The sequence below is a fragment of the Falco naumanni genome, chromosome 15, assembly GCF_017639655.2.
Source record: "Falco naumanni isolate bFalNau1 chromosome 15, bFalNau1.pat, whole genome shotgun sequence".
Taxonomy (NCBI): domain Eukaryota; kingdom Metazoa; phylum Chordata; class Aves; order Falconiformes; family Falconidae; genus Falco; species Falco naumanni.
In genome coordinates this window covers 22,397,291-22,411,479 of record NC_054068.1, presented here as the reverse complement: position 1 = coordinate 22,411,479, position 14,189 = coordinate 22,397,291, and the positions used below count along the sequence as shown (strand labels likewise).

Sequence of the window (14,189 nt, the reverse complement as noted above, 5' to 3'; positions counted from 1 at the left end):
AAGAAAGATGGAAGTGTGCGCAAGAGCCGGTGAATTCCCCCCAGATTTCCAGATTTACCTGCTGGGGGGGACAAAGAGGTGGACAACAAAAAAAAGCTGCCAAGGTGTATTGCGGGTGGAAGGACAGCGGGAGAAGTCCAAGAATCTCCTGAGAGAACAGGTTTTGACAGGGATGTGGGTGAAAAGGGAAGACCCTTTGGCTAGGAAGGATGCGTGTGTGGTCCCTCAGTTATTCCTCGAGAGTACTGCACCATTCCTGGTCTGGCATTTAACTTGGGAACGTGGGTGAGATGTGGCATGGGTGCCTGCACCCGGGGGATGCCACTGGTGTGGTCTGCACTGGGTTTTGGGCACCCCTTGCTGTAGGTATCTTCTTCCCCAATTAAAACGTGCCTCAGTTTCTCTCTTCCTACTCTCTGCTTCATTCCCACTGAGTCTTTTGGCTTCAGCTGCTCCATTATCCATGCAGCACCTCAAAATGGTTATCTTTGCCAAGTACCAGCCAACAGGCAAACAGTTGATTTGCTCTGTTCATGCTTCCTCAGGTGGAAAAGAACATCTGCATAACATTTCTGCCCTTCCCAGTAAGGAATAATAAACTTGTCCAGCTGTGCCTTGGGATTTACGTGCCCTGTAAAGGGGGAGGCAGTGTGTGAATGTGGTTTTTTTCCAAACCGAACTAGTTTTGAAGCCGGTAAGACCTCAGCCATTGGAGAGCGTGGGTGTAAAAGTAAGATCAGCTCTAAGGAAAATCCTTGGTATGTTTTAAATACAGAAAGGTAGAGATGATAATCCTGAGAGGGTGTTCTATTCTAATTTTGTTGGCTTTTGGCAATGTCCTGGGGAAGAGCAGCATTGTGCTCTGTCTCAGAGTTTTCGCGCTGGTTTCCCAGATTCTTCTGAATCTTATACTGCACGGCAGCCTGAAGTTTTTTGCCCCCTAAAAATCCAGCTGACAGCAAAATATATTCCAAATAGAGGCTCTGTAATCGTGCAACTACAGAAGTGCTTCGCTATATACTTACTGCTCTTACCTGTGTTGTACAATTGCTTTTCTGTCTTCAGGTTGTTCCTCAGCACCCTCAGGTGTTCCGGGTGGCTTTTGCTGAAGGTCTGAGCCACATGTGCTCCTCTCCTAAGGGACTTGGTGACCAAACTGCTTGTGTGCACTGTGAAACTGGCTCCTGGAACCCACTGCCTCAGGACCCTGTTGGGTTCCAGGGGCGTTTGGAGAGTTCAGGACTGCCTTGGCCACGGGTTACCAGGCTCGGGTGGGTGGTGCAGAATGAGCCTCCATTTTTTCCAAGCCTCCTGTGGGGTTGTTTGTCAGTGAAGCTGCCCGTCAGTACAAATCACCTGCTTTAGACTTTGAGATTTGGTGCTCAGGCGTTGCTCTCAATGTGCTTGAGAAATGCCTGTGTGCTGTCTGTGTGCTGGTGGTGTCCCAGAGGGCAGAACCGTGCAGCAGGGTGCCTGCAGGGACTGCTGGGGGTGGGCAGGGGTCCCCAGGGATCTGGCTTGCCTGCGCTGGCAGCTGCCTGGCTAATGTCACAGGCAGCAGGAGCCTCCGGAGAGCAGAGGTTGGCTTTTAAAACTGAGACTCCAGCGCCAGTCAGTGCCGGTCATGTATCTCGAGGCAGAAGATGCCTTTGGAGCCCATAGTCGGTAGGCACAGCCTGGGGGGTCGCCTGGCTTTCCATCACTTTGTCAAGTTGCCGGCTCTCATCCTCTGCATCAGCCTTTCCTTGTAGCATATTGTGCTTCTCCCTTGCTTCTTTACAGCTCCCTGTGAATTTTCCTAGCCATCCTCAGTTTGTGGGGTTGTCTCTTTGTCTTCCCATGGTCCTCCTTTTGCTCTTCAGGCCTGCTTTTATTCCCAGTGAGGCCACAGTATGTGTGGTCTCCTCCTCTTGCTGGTCTGCCCGCATGACTGTAGCACCGCAGCTTGAGTGCCCCGCTCAAACCCAGCACGTTAAAGTGCATTTCTTCCTTCCCCCAGGATTAACACGTACTGTTTGGCCTTCAGATAACACAGTCCCCTTCTAGGGGCATGTCTGCCTGGATGTGTACGGGCAGAAGCCGGCAGGTTCTTTGGGCTTGTTGAATACACGGGTGGCTTGATTCAGATATTATATCTCGGTGCTGCTGGTGTCTTCCCTGCTTGGCCCTTCCTTCATTGCCCTGCTGCCTCTGGCCGTGAGCTGTTTTGCCCAGGCAGAAGGGATTAATGTTGACTCTCGTGTATTATGTGCACGTACCTCCAGAGCTAAAAGTGCTTTGGAAAGGTGGTTAAGGAAGGCTGTCGGCAGGTCTCTTCTCCTCCTGTTTCCACGAGCTGCAAAATCATACTTTCTTACCTTTTCTGCAGGTTCCTCAGCTGCTGAAGGTCATCTCGGAGAGGTCACCTTATTTCAAGTTGATCAGCCACCATGCCGTGTGCCGCAAAGTACCGCCTGGCATGCTTGCGACTTTCCGCATTGTCTTCACCCCCGATGAGAACAAGGTGAGACTGGAGGTCCCAAGAGACGGGTGCCTTCAGCGGGAGGTGAACCTGCGGGGCTGGGTTCAGAACAGGGTGTCTGCTGTGGGTTTTGTGGCACTGCTAATATCTGTCCGTTGCTGTATGGTTATGGGTTTGCTCTGGTAATTATAAATACAAGAGCCTATTTAAAATTGACCTGTTGTTTGGAGGACACGAAGTTGAGCCTGATCAGAGTGAGGACCACCACCTTTGAAAACTGGAGCCACTGGAATGTGTATCACGTTGGACACAGCAGCGAGACAGTGGAACGTTCTGTCAGAAGCCGGCACTTGCCTTGCACGCGGGTTATAGCCCGTGCTGTGCTGCGAGGTTTGCTCTAGGCTGTGGTCAGGCAGCCTGCGGCTGGTCACATCCTGGCTGGCAGCACCATGCGATGCCACCGCAGCAGGGACTGACGGGCTGTGCGTTCCCTCCCTGTGCTTTCCTGGGCGTTTGCAGGGGAAGGTGCACGTGGGACAGTAGGAAAATGGCTGGGAGGGGTGTTGATGTTTAGCCATCCCACCTCTCTACTCAGTGTTAGGGGCTTAATTATGATGGAAAATACTAGAGGAGTGAATAGATGCAGAGAGCTTTCCTCTTTCCCATCTGGCAACCAGTTCCCTTCCTCACCCTGGGCTGGAGCGAAGGTGATGGTTTTTCATAGCCTCTGTGTTCCAGCCTTGCGGCTGTGCTGCCCCTGAGGATACTTGCCTGCCTGTGCTCCAGCTGTGATTCTAGGGGAGAAGATGCGCTGTGCTCGTGGCGGGGAGCCAGCCTGGCACAGCCACACTGAGCTGAGCTCTAGATGTCTTTAATCAGCAGGGGGTCGGTGTGCTGCAGATGACAGAGACATCTGGAGCACACCCAGGCATTGAAGGGGCAGGTAGAATCTGCAGGCAGACACTTACCCCGGAGCCTTTGGGCAGTCACGCTGGTGTGGCTGTGCCTGCGTGCATGTGGCTGTGGCTGCTGTGTCAGCTGGCACCTATTCCCTGCCCCATGTGCCATGCTTTTGCTTGGAGTTGGAACATCGGTGCTGTGGCTCTGGCAAGCCTTGCACTGTGCCGTGATGTGAAGGGGTGACAGTGTCGTCTGGAGGCTTGTTAATGCAGAAGGGTTTAGCACATGGCGTGGAAGGGAGGAAGCATCGCAGGGGAATACAGGCAGGCTGACTCTTTCCAGCAGCACTCTGCTACCTCTTGGCAGGGTTCTTTGTGTGACTGTGTGGGCGAGGCGAGGTTAGGGGATAGCTCTGAGCCAGCTGATGCTTCTGCGCCAGGCCAGAGGCGCAGGATCCCTTTGGGCACAGCTGTTCTCTCATCTTGCGTTCGCTGCTTAGATTTAGTTTAATGCCCTGTCCTATCCTCAAACAGCGTGGCTGTAGCAAACTAGAGAGGAAATGCCCTGTGGTCCCTGGCTCCCCGAGCTTGTGAAATGATCTGCTCCTTTGGGGAGGGACTGAGAAATGGTTTTACATCATTCGTACGGAAGGTAACAATGACGTTGGCCTAGGGCAGTTCTCCATACTGCCCAAGGGACATAAGAGCTTAATCTCACTGAGGCAGGCTTTGCAGAGGACGCTGCTTCTTTTAAAATGTGATTTATTAGTATGAATTAGCATTCATTTTGGGTGTGGAAGTAAATTGGTTCCCATGAAGGGCAAATTGCTGCTCTTCAACTAGAGAGAAGCAGCAGAGCAACAGATGAACATCACCACGAATAGAAGTAGGGTGAGAGAACCCCCAGGAGCACTCATGTCCAGTACTTTGTCCCTTGTCTTGCCCTTGAACTGGTGAGTGTGTGGCATTAGGGAGCTGTGCCAGCGAGGTCCTCTGCACAGCTTCAGTGATACTGTGGTGGTTTCTGCCGAACTGGGTTTTGTGCTCCTTGCAGGGCATCGGGGGAGGGATGTGTGCTGCTTGGTGAGGAGCACATGGGGATTGTGCAGCAGAACCAGAATTTTGTACAAACGGAACGTTTTGTCTCATACTTGATGGAGCGTGAGTCAGCAAAGTGCCAGAGTGCTGTAGCTGAGCTAGAAATGCATCCACAGCGTGGTCAGGAGGTGCAGAGCACCTTGCAAAGCCCTTGGCCAAGAGGCAGGCTTTGGGAAATGGTTCTGTAAAGCCACCTGCGCTGGGCTTGCAGTTGCTTGCCTGCAGAGTATCTGTGTTAGTTGTGGAAGGCTCAGGAGTGCTGCCTTTGAACAACCCCTACATCCCTGATGCTGCACGATCCACAGGGACTGTGGGTAACCCAGTGAACTGGGATGCGGGTCTTCCTGATGGGGAGTTGGTTTGTATAATTCTCTTGCTTTGAATCTGTTCTTCCCTGGGGTAAGTCTGACTTGAGTGACTTCACTCCTGATTCAAAGGAGTACAGTTGTAGCCAAGCCGTAAGCACTAGGGCCACGTGAGCTGTTGGTGGCTGAAATGCTGTGTGCCACGTAGCCCTTTCTTGGAAAATGAACAGTTTCCTGCTGTCTGGCAGTCATTTGGGAATGTGCCACGTGATTGGACTGTCAGAAAATAAACAAACAGCTGACGTGTCTCTTGGTTTATTGGCACTTGTGTTATAAGTGAAATGCTAATTTTTCTGCTGGGCAGCGTTGCCACTTAGTTACTCTTGCTGCTTCTGATTTGCACGTTTCTGTTTTGTGTCTCCAGTTGTACAGCGTGGGTGTTCTCGTGCCAGCCCATGTTCCCGCGTGTCCTTGCGTTATGGTCTGACAGTCTCTGCTGAACCATTGTGACACTGACTGGCAGATAAACAACAGACAGAAACACTTGCATTTGTGTGTCCTTCAGGCTTATTAATAGTTTATTGTAAAGGAAGAAGGAAGGAAGAAGCATATAAAACCAGCACAGCTTATTCTGTTTTGCCCTCTTGCTCTTTTCACGGTAGCCATACATTATTTTCAGGCAATGCCAGCTCAGTCTGTGAGGTTTGTGAAATTCATTACTGATGCTCGGTGGAGACTGAATTAATGCTCATTGATTAATATGAAATACGACAGGACAGTGAGTTACTGCATTACTGAAATTAAGTCCTTCACAATTCAGCGCAGCCCTGTTAGATGCTTTGTAGAGCCCAGAAGCTATTCCAAGTATACTTTCAAGGTGGCTCGTGTGGGGAGGAAAGGGGCAGAAGACCAAGGCAAATGGCCCGGTGCCAAACGAACCTGGAGCTAAGCGACTCATTTCAGAGTGCTGCGAACCGGCAGCTGAGGGGGGCAGGCGCAGGGGCACCCCCTTCTCCTGCGACTGGATCTTCATCCTCCGGTCCCTCCTCTCTTGTCACGGCCCCTATTTTCCAGCCTTTGATATCAGTGTTTCAGCAGGAGCTTTCCCTGCTTGGCTTGCCGTGTGACCTCATGCTACAAGGATCTTTTCTGTGCAAGTCGGCTGCTGCAAAGAATTCAGTGACGGATTTGGGATGGGTTATGCAGGAAATCTGACATCCGAGTGTGGTGTTGTGGGCAGCTAAGGTTGATATCGCTGTGGCAGTATTACCGTTAGCCCCTGAGTTTGCAGAGAGCCTGAAACAACATCAGAGACGAGCAGCTGCTTCAGTTCCAGCGGGTGCCAGTTCAGATGCCAGTGGCAATACCTGGAAGGCCAGAGCTTGTAACTTACTGCTTGTCAAAGGGGAGTGAGAGAAGAGGAACCATCGTACAACTGTCTGTGTCATCCTTGCAATGGAGAGGGGAGTTGTATGAAGGATGAAGTCATGTTTTCATGAAAATCTGTAGCCTGAAGCTGTGTCTAAACACAAGAAACTTTAGAGCATAGATGGGTTGCAGCCCCTCTGTCATCCAGGCATGTTTATTTAGAAACGTGGTCTTAAACAGTCTGCTAAGGGTTTGCAGTTGCGAAGCAGAACGAGATTTTGAACTGGTCTCAGCAGTTGCCCAGGCTGTAAGCAAGCGTGTAGCAGAGGTAGTGTCCCGGTAGCACGAGGCAGTGCTGCAGGGGAGACTGCAACCCGTTCCCCCCCCAGGGGGGCAATTCAGCTTTCAAAAGCTTAAGGGACCATGGGTCCACAGTGACACAAGCAGCCAGCTTCTGCCTAGCACCCCTCTGCCTTGGCTTTCCCCCTGTTTGGGCTGACGCTGCATTCAGCCTGGTGCAAGGTCCCACTTTGGTGGGGTGGTAGAGCGTGGCTGAAGGGTCAGCCCGCTCTGAAGTGCTGAGTCAGGCCTTGCACGGGATGCCATGTCCCACGGTGTCCCTGGAGAAGAGGCTTGGGACATGATGTGCGTCTGCAGGAATGGCGAGAGGCAGCTTTCTCTCCCAAGGTCGTGGTTGTCTCTGTGAAACCAAACCCTTGCTGCTTTAGCCTTGCCTTCAGGTCCCTGGAGAAAGAATTCCCTTTCCTTGTGCGTTGCTGTGCAGGTGGTCCCTGTGCCCCTCACCAGCAAGGGAGCTGGGAAGGCTGCCAGTGCTTGCTTTAGGGGGAGGGGGGATTTATTTCTTGGGCTCTTAATTACCTTGCTGTCATCCATTTGCTCCTTAGCAATGACAACGACTTGACAATTACTTCCTTTTACTTCCCTCAAATACCTCCAATTGTTGAAGTTCCTTTTTTTTTTTATCTCCCTGCTGATCTGAACTTGCATCCTCCTCTGTCTACCTGGCATCTGGAAGAGAGAGATAAGTAAATATGCATGCCAAGACTGACTAAGGCAGGTAGCTTTCAATTGGATTTGCCTTTGTTACAGTAGTGTGGCCGAAATAACAACAACAGCAAAAGCAAATGGCACTCTCCATTTGCTAATGCAGTTTCTGAGCATCTGAACAGTCTGGGAGGTGAAGTACCCGGGAGATAATGGGTGCTTTAAAGTCATATGGGCTGCCCATAGCTTTTATTTTAGAGGGCTTGGGCTGCAAGATTGAGTACAAAATTGCTAATTCAGAAAGACTTGCTGAAGATGAAACCCTTGCCTGCAATATGATGTTAAATCCTGCAGGTTGCTTGCTGCAGTTCCCTTGCTAGTATTTTACCTTCCAAATAGGAGAAGCAAAAGCCCTTGTGCAGTTTGTAGGGTGACTGTTTGAGATGTCTAGAAAAAAAGATCCTTCTTTGTTCTTTGTGCCTTGGATGGGGCAGCATCTGTTTTGGCAACCTTGGTGGTGGGTGAGGCGCTGGGTGTCAGCTGTTGTGTTGGAGCACTGGGTACGTGTCTGTGCCTCAGCCGGCTGCCTTAAGGCCCTTCCAGGCTTGGAGGGGACAGGGATGGGAGCAGGAAATCCCAACCGCGGAGGAATCTGGATCAGTTCTGCTGAAGGGAGTTAGCTGCTGTGTGTGGTTCCTAAATCAAAGCGCTTGCTGCTTCAACAATTACAAGAATATCAAATGAGTTAAAAGTACCGGGGCAAAAATCAGGGCAGCGAGTGACTGATGAGAAGCAGAGCTTTGATCAGCTCATCGGTAAGAGCCTGCTGGGGGCAATGGCTCCTGGCCCTGGGGCAACAGTTTCCCCGCTGATTTCAGTGGGGGCAAGGTGGTACTTGCAGTGCAGCCAGTGGTGCCCGCCATCCATCTGGAGTCTGATCTGCTCATCCCTACAGTAAAATGCTTTTGGTAATTTGATTTGCCTTCCTGCTGGTAAATGCCAGGCAGCCGGGATGGGGGGGGATTGCCTGGCTCTGTTCTGAACGAGCCAGTGGCTGGGACTGCACAGCCGGCTTTGCTCTGGTGGGGTGTCTGAGTGTCCCCCGTGTGCAGCTCCCGATGCCGCCTGCCTGGGGTGGGTGTGCTAACCAGGCACCCCGTCACTTACTCCTCTAGAACAGACTTTACGGAGGGGTTCGATTAAGGCATCAGCCAAAGCTGTGTCTGTGTCCCCTGGGGCTGGGGTGAGATGTAAAGGGAAACTGAGATTAGGCAGAGCTCTCTTGAATTGCAGTGCAGAGCTGGCATAGGCTGCTGAGGGCAGGGGTGGAATTGTAGTGCTTTGAAGTACCTGTGAAACATCTGGAGGGACACTTTGGGTGCAGAGCTGAGCCGGTTCTGGTGTGGGGAGATGGATCAGATGGCTTTTGAAGGGTGCGTGTCCCCAGCCTTGGCCCTGTAAGGCTGTGGGAGGGGGTGAGAAATACAGCTGTACCCTACACTCGCCTGGCATCGCAGCAATTACCGTGTCCAGCTTGTGAAGCATTTCCGCAGCGACAGACCGTTGCTCACGTATGTGGTGAAGTCCTTTTGAAAACATACCTGAGCATCCCCTGCCGAGCTTCGAGGTCGCCGCGTTGCTGGCGTTGGAGTTAGTGCTGTGGCACAGCTGGGTTCTCAGTGGTGCTTCCAATAGTCTGCGGTGGCGATTGAAGCAGGTTCCATTAGTGCTGTGATCCCTTGCGTGAAGTGACTCTGTTTTGGTGCCTCGGAATCAAAGCATCAGGTAATTGTGGTGCTGCCAGCTTGCTGCGAAAGCGGGTGAATCAGCGGGCTTGTTTCTTCTTTGCAAGTTAACAACCCTGTGCAAGTCATGCTACTGGAATGAAAGGTCATGAAGGTAAAAGGTACTATTATTACATTATTGAACGCTACTGCACAGTCCTAGAAAACAGCAGTTTTTCTTCTGCCGTGGGGATGGTGCTAAATGCGTTGTGCTGAGATTGTTTCTTTCCCTGCAGGATTATTTCCACGAGCTCATCTGCATCACAGAAAGGGAGAAGTTTGTTGTGCCTATCCGAGCTATAGGTGCCCGAGCTATCCTGGACTTCCCCGACCAGGTGAACTTCTCAGCCTGTCCTGTGAAGTACAGCACCCAGAAAACGCTGCTGGTTCGCAACGTTGGTAATCGGGAGGCCCGCTACTGCATCAGCACGCAGAGGTAGGGAGCTCATCTCTTTTTGTGCAAAACACTGTGGCGTGATAATATAGTTGGGAAACAGCGACAAAAAGGAACCGGAGCACCTGAGCTGCCGTGCTGCTGCCGTGGCTGGAAATGGGCAGGGCACGTGGGGTTTGCTGTTGGTTATAGTGTTTTAAGCATGATGCAACCTCTGATGAAACTCTGCAAGCTGCAGAGTGGAGTTTTATAGCGCAAAGGTGTCTTCAGTGCAGAGTCATGCAAGATTGATTCTGTTAGATTGCAAGAGCAAATGTAGGAAGGCAGCTTGACTGCCCTTGGGCTGTCTAAGATCCTGCGGGGCAGACAACCGCTCTAGGAGCTCAGTTCCTGCAGACCAAGGGCAGTGTTAAGAAATGGGCAAGCTCTGAGCTGGTGGAAGAGACATTTAAGAATTTATCAGCAGCTTTGTCTAGAGCAGCAAGTGCAATCAGAGATTGTAGATCAAAGCAATCGGTATTGAGACCCTGAGAGAAACAGGGTGTGGTCCAGAACCTGGTTTTCCAGTAGGTTTGATCTGGTCCCTGGGATCCAATATTCTTCAGCAGAATGAGCTTGTAAGTGGAGATGAGCTGGCAGCGGCTTCAAAGCTGCACTACAGCCCCAAAGAGGAATGCCTTACAGCGGGGGCACAGGCCAAAGGTGCAGCAAATACCTGGTGCGTGCATTGAGAGCCTTTTGTAGAGCTTTCTCTCTCTCAGATCTCCTGGAAAGTGCCCTAGCATTTTGTAGTAGCTACCGGCAACCTCCTTGATCTTCAGTACCTTCTGAAATGGGTATGTAGCCCTGTTGGCCAAATATACGCGTTCCTTGGGAGGCCACAAGCACGTGGTATTTCGGCAGTCTCCTGGTCAAGTGCCTGACGTGTGCGGCGTTGTGGACAGCCTGCACTGTTCCTGTTGGTCTCAGAAGACAGTCACTGTTTTTCCAGTTTGCTGAACTGGAGAGGGTAGTGCCATTTTTACACCGCACCTGCAAGGAAACCAGTTCAGCTGGCTGGTAGTTAGCTCCGAGTTGCTTGGTCCCAGAGGTCTTGGTGCAGGAGCTGAGGTCCAGAACACAGCAAAGACGTGCCGTCTGCCTTAGTGCACCTGAGTTGCTTCAGTTTCTTCCCCAGGAAAACAGGGGTCAAGAGAAGGCTCTTTGCTCTTTTTGCTGGGAAACGTGAGGGTCCAAGAGGCTCCTACCAAAGCCTGGCAAGGCTATGGAAGCAGGCTTCCAGGATGCTATTCAAGCAGGCTGCTGCTTGTCACTGTGGAAATACGTAGGCAGGACCTTGTAAATCCCTGTACAGCTTCCCTCTGGGATTTCCAGATCTAGTCGTCACCGCCAAAACAGATACCCAGTCGTGTCTGGCGTCTCTTGGCAATGTCCTTGCCAACTGTTCTGTTGAGTGATACAGTGTGTGTTGAATCCTGCTTGATACGGATTTTATGCTGAACTTCAGCAATTAAATTTTTCAGTCCTGATTTGCAACAGAGAGATGGGAAGTGTTACAAAAGCTTTATTTCATATGACACACACACAAAAAAGTAGAATTCTGAATAACTGGATTGTGTGTGTGCAGAGATCAAAAGCTGGTAAGATTTCCTATGTCAGCTGAAGGCATCAGTCATCTCTTCCATTTCATTATGAATTTTTGAAAGCCAGTTTGAAATTTCAAACTGATTATTTAAATCTTTGAGTATAAGCAGTGTTTTATTCTAATGAAGTCGCCTCCACTTTCATTCAGATTTCTTCTTAAATACTCTGAAGTTCCTGTGTTTCTGTTCTTTTTATTTTTTGCTTTAAGTGTTCAGCAAAATGTCATAATGAATTCTTCATTGGGAACTTTCTTAGAGGTTGAGTTCCTCCAGTGCCTGTCTGTCTACCATCTGCTTGCATATATGCACAAATGTATAGGAAATATGAGAAATTTGGGGACTATGTGAAATGGAATTGGGCTGATTGAGAAGAGAAACTCAGAATAACTTTGGAAGGGACCTCTGGAGATCATCTGAGCAAACGCAGCGCTCAAAGCAAGACCAGTGTCAGAGTTCGATCGGGTGTGCGTGCACACCACACGAGAAGTAAGATCGGGTAATACCAGCCTTGCTCTGTCCTCCTCCAGGCTGTGCAAAGCCCTTTATACCAGCATCTGCCTGTATGTCCTGTGCTGCAGCCCCTAAGCTCCCTTTCCGTAGAAAGGCTTTTGTGCCCACCAGCCTGTACTGCCAGGGATCCTTCCACCCCAAATACAGGTGTTTGCATTTCCCATCCCTCGGCTGCATGCAGTTCTGCTGTGTCCCAGTGAATGGCAGCCCAGCCCTCCAGTATCTGGACTGTAGTGCCCCAAGCTTGTATCCCCCACTCAGAATCCAAGCATTCCCCCCTCTTGACCAGGTCAGCACGTCCCCTTGCAGCCTGAGAGCAGAACCCCCATGTTCTTTCTCCCTGTGCGATGAGGCCATGGTGTGCCAGGAGCAGTTCTTCCAGCCAGTGCTGGGGACTGCACTGTGTGACAGTGGGTTCCCTGCTGCTTGTGCTGTGAGCAGTTGCCCAGGTACCTGCCCCGAGGTCCCAGGTGAGCTCAGTGGCTCCAGCAACCCCAGCAGAAAAGAAGTGGCCTCCCAGCTGGCGTGACAAGTAGGCTGGAGAGTCAGAGCAGTACTAGTGTAAATATAGAAAGTCTCTTCCTGTCGTTCTCATTGTTAAGGCTGGATAACGAGTTTCTTCTCCATGGCATTCGGGGAGATAAATGTCATTCCAGTACATTTCAGTTGAAAATGGCGTCTGGAAGCAGATCTCAGCGCAGCACTGCCTTTTCCTGACGTTACAGACCTTGTGCTATGCTGTGCTATGAGGTCAGAGAGGATCCGTCTGAGAAGATACATTAAGGAATGTCCCATCAGGCTCTGAAAGCTCAGGCAATGATGCTACAAGGTGCAGTGCTAGGAGCCCCCTGTAGTACCCATATACGACATCGAGGTGTGGGATTGGAGAGTTACCACAGGATGTACAAGGACAGGACAACAGAGCCGAGGTGCAGGGAAAGAGGGAAAGAGAGAGCTTGTGAGGTGCTGCTGACTCTGTGCAGGATGTTTCCAGTACAGAGGTGGTGTCTTGCATGCTTTGACCTAACAGACTGTGTTTACTGGAATGGTTATGGTGCTTGACTTTGGCTTTTATACCATTACTAAAAAATAATGTATGCCAAGATTAAATGACCTTTAGTTTTTTTCCTGCAATAGGCCTTAGCTGACAGATGGGGCAATGCAATCACTGGTAATTTTACTGTCTGTCTGGGGGTTGGAGGCAACTTGTAATGAAATAAGTTCTCAGAAACTCAAATGATTTTATAATGCAAATTAAGGCACCAGTGGACTAAAAAGTTCTTGGATTGTAGAAGAGAAGCATACTGTGGGACTTGAAGTTATGTTGCAGCCTCCTCGCACACTGCACTGACTAAACTTATGGTTGCAGGAGAGAAGGCAGAGTGATAGTAGGAGAGCCTGGGCCACAGAACTGTCAGCTTTGTTCACTTGTCAGTTGTGTTTCTGACTTGTCAGGAGTATTTTGCCAGTGGTATCCTCATGGGACTTAACTTTTGCCCAGCTGTCAGGATGGGGAGCTGATGCCTGGTGAAGGCAAGCAAGATGTAAATGCCAGAACAGATCCCTATGAAATTTCTTACTAGTCTGGTGTTGCTCCCTTTCTGCAGGGCAGTAACGGGCAAGATCTCAGCAGGTTCTGGCGGGAAGGTCTCCCTCAGGCTGGGGCAGCTAGATGAGTTTATACAAGCCGGGGATTGCAAGGCACCGCTGGGAGATCTGGACCTGTGACAGTTTAGATGTTGTACAACAAAGCAAACGTACAAATGGGCATAGTTAAAAAGGATGTCAGAAGAGAAGCTGTTAAAAAACCTCCAAACCTTATCTTTCCTGTTTTTTCAGGAGCAGTAGTGATTCACTAACAGGGTAGATCTAACAGGACAAGAATTATCCTAAAGAACAGCTCACAATTAATGGAGAGAAGGCCAGAGTTTAGCCTGCCAGCTTCATCTCTTGGCAGTGGTTTTCATGTGGCTATTAGTGTGTCAGGGACGTTTCCTTAGCATCTCTTATCTGTAGGCTGCAGGGAACAGCTTAGTGATGTGGACTGAAATTCAGAGTTCAGTTTAAGCATGGAGCTTACATCCCTCTGGGTCTTGGAGAACCAGGTCTACGTGAGAGATACCAAGCTCCTGCGACAGCAGGAACCAAGTTGTCCCGTGGGTACAGCATGGGGTGGGAGGCAGGAGGTGCGGTTTCTGACTTGTGCTCTGTTTCTCAGTCCTGAGAATGAGTCCTGACCTTGGTGGGATCCTCTTCTTCTGATAATTTGAAGATAGGAAGATACCTTTTTTCTTGGCTGTCCCCTGAAGTCATCCTCGGGAGTGTTATTCCCATCCCAGCTATCTGAGGGCAGGGGTATGCAGACAAGGGGATGGGGTGGGAGGTGGTGCTGAATTGTGGCCCTTAACCAGCAGCTTTTCTGTTCTGGCCATGTTTCTGGGGGGGAAAAACAAAAGAAAGAAAGAAAAAAAAAAAAGGTGGGGGGAATTTTTCTGTGCCTTTCCCCCAGCAGGCAGTGATGCCAGCCAAGCACCAGCAGAGCCCTGCCCAGTACAACCAGGCACAACCCCCAGTGCAGGTGCAGGGCCATGTAGAACAATCCAGTTCTGAGGCTGGCGGGGCCTTGGCTTTCCTCCTCCCTCCCAGGTGTCTCAGGTCCAGCATGTAAACATTGCAGGCCCAGTGCTTCCCCGTTAGTCACTGGTGATGTTCTTGCTGTTGT

The 14,189-nt window shown here is 50.5% G+C and overlaps 1 protein-coding gene across 1 annotated transcript in view; it reads left to right on the top strand.

Annotated features, from left to right (window-relative positions):
• The first annotated feature begins 1,624 nt into the window (after positions 1-1,624).
• The window catches only part of LOC121098021 (hydrocephalus-inducing protein-like), a 46,530-nt gene continuing 33,965 nt past the window's right edge, over positions 1,625-14,189 (top strand). The window contains exons 1-4 of the mRNA XM_040615550.1: positions 1,625-1,665; positions 1,863-1,890; positions 2,369-2,503; positions 9,157-9,356. Coding sequence (XP_040471484.1) covers positions 1,625-1,665; positions 1,863-1,890; positions 2,369-2,503; positions 9,157-9,356 — 404 coding nt within the window. The remainder of the gene's footprint in view (positions 1,666-1,862; positions 1,891-2,368; positions 2,504-9,156; positions 9,357-14,189) is intronic.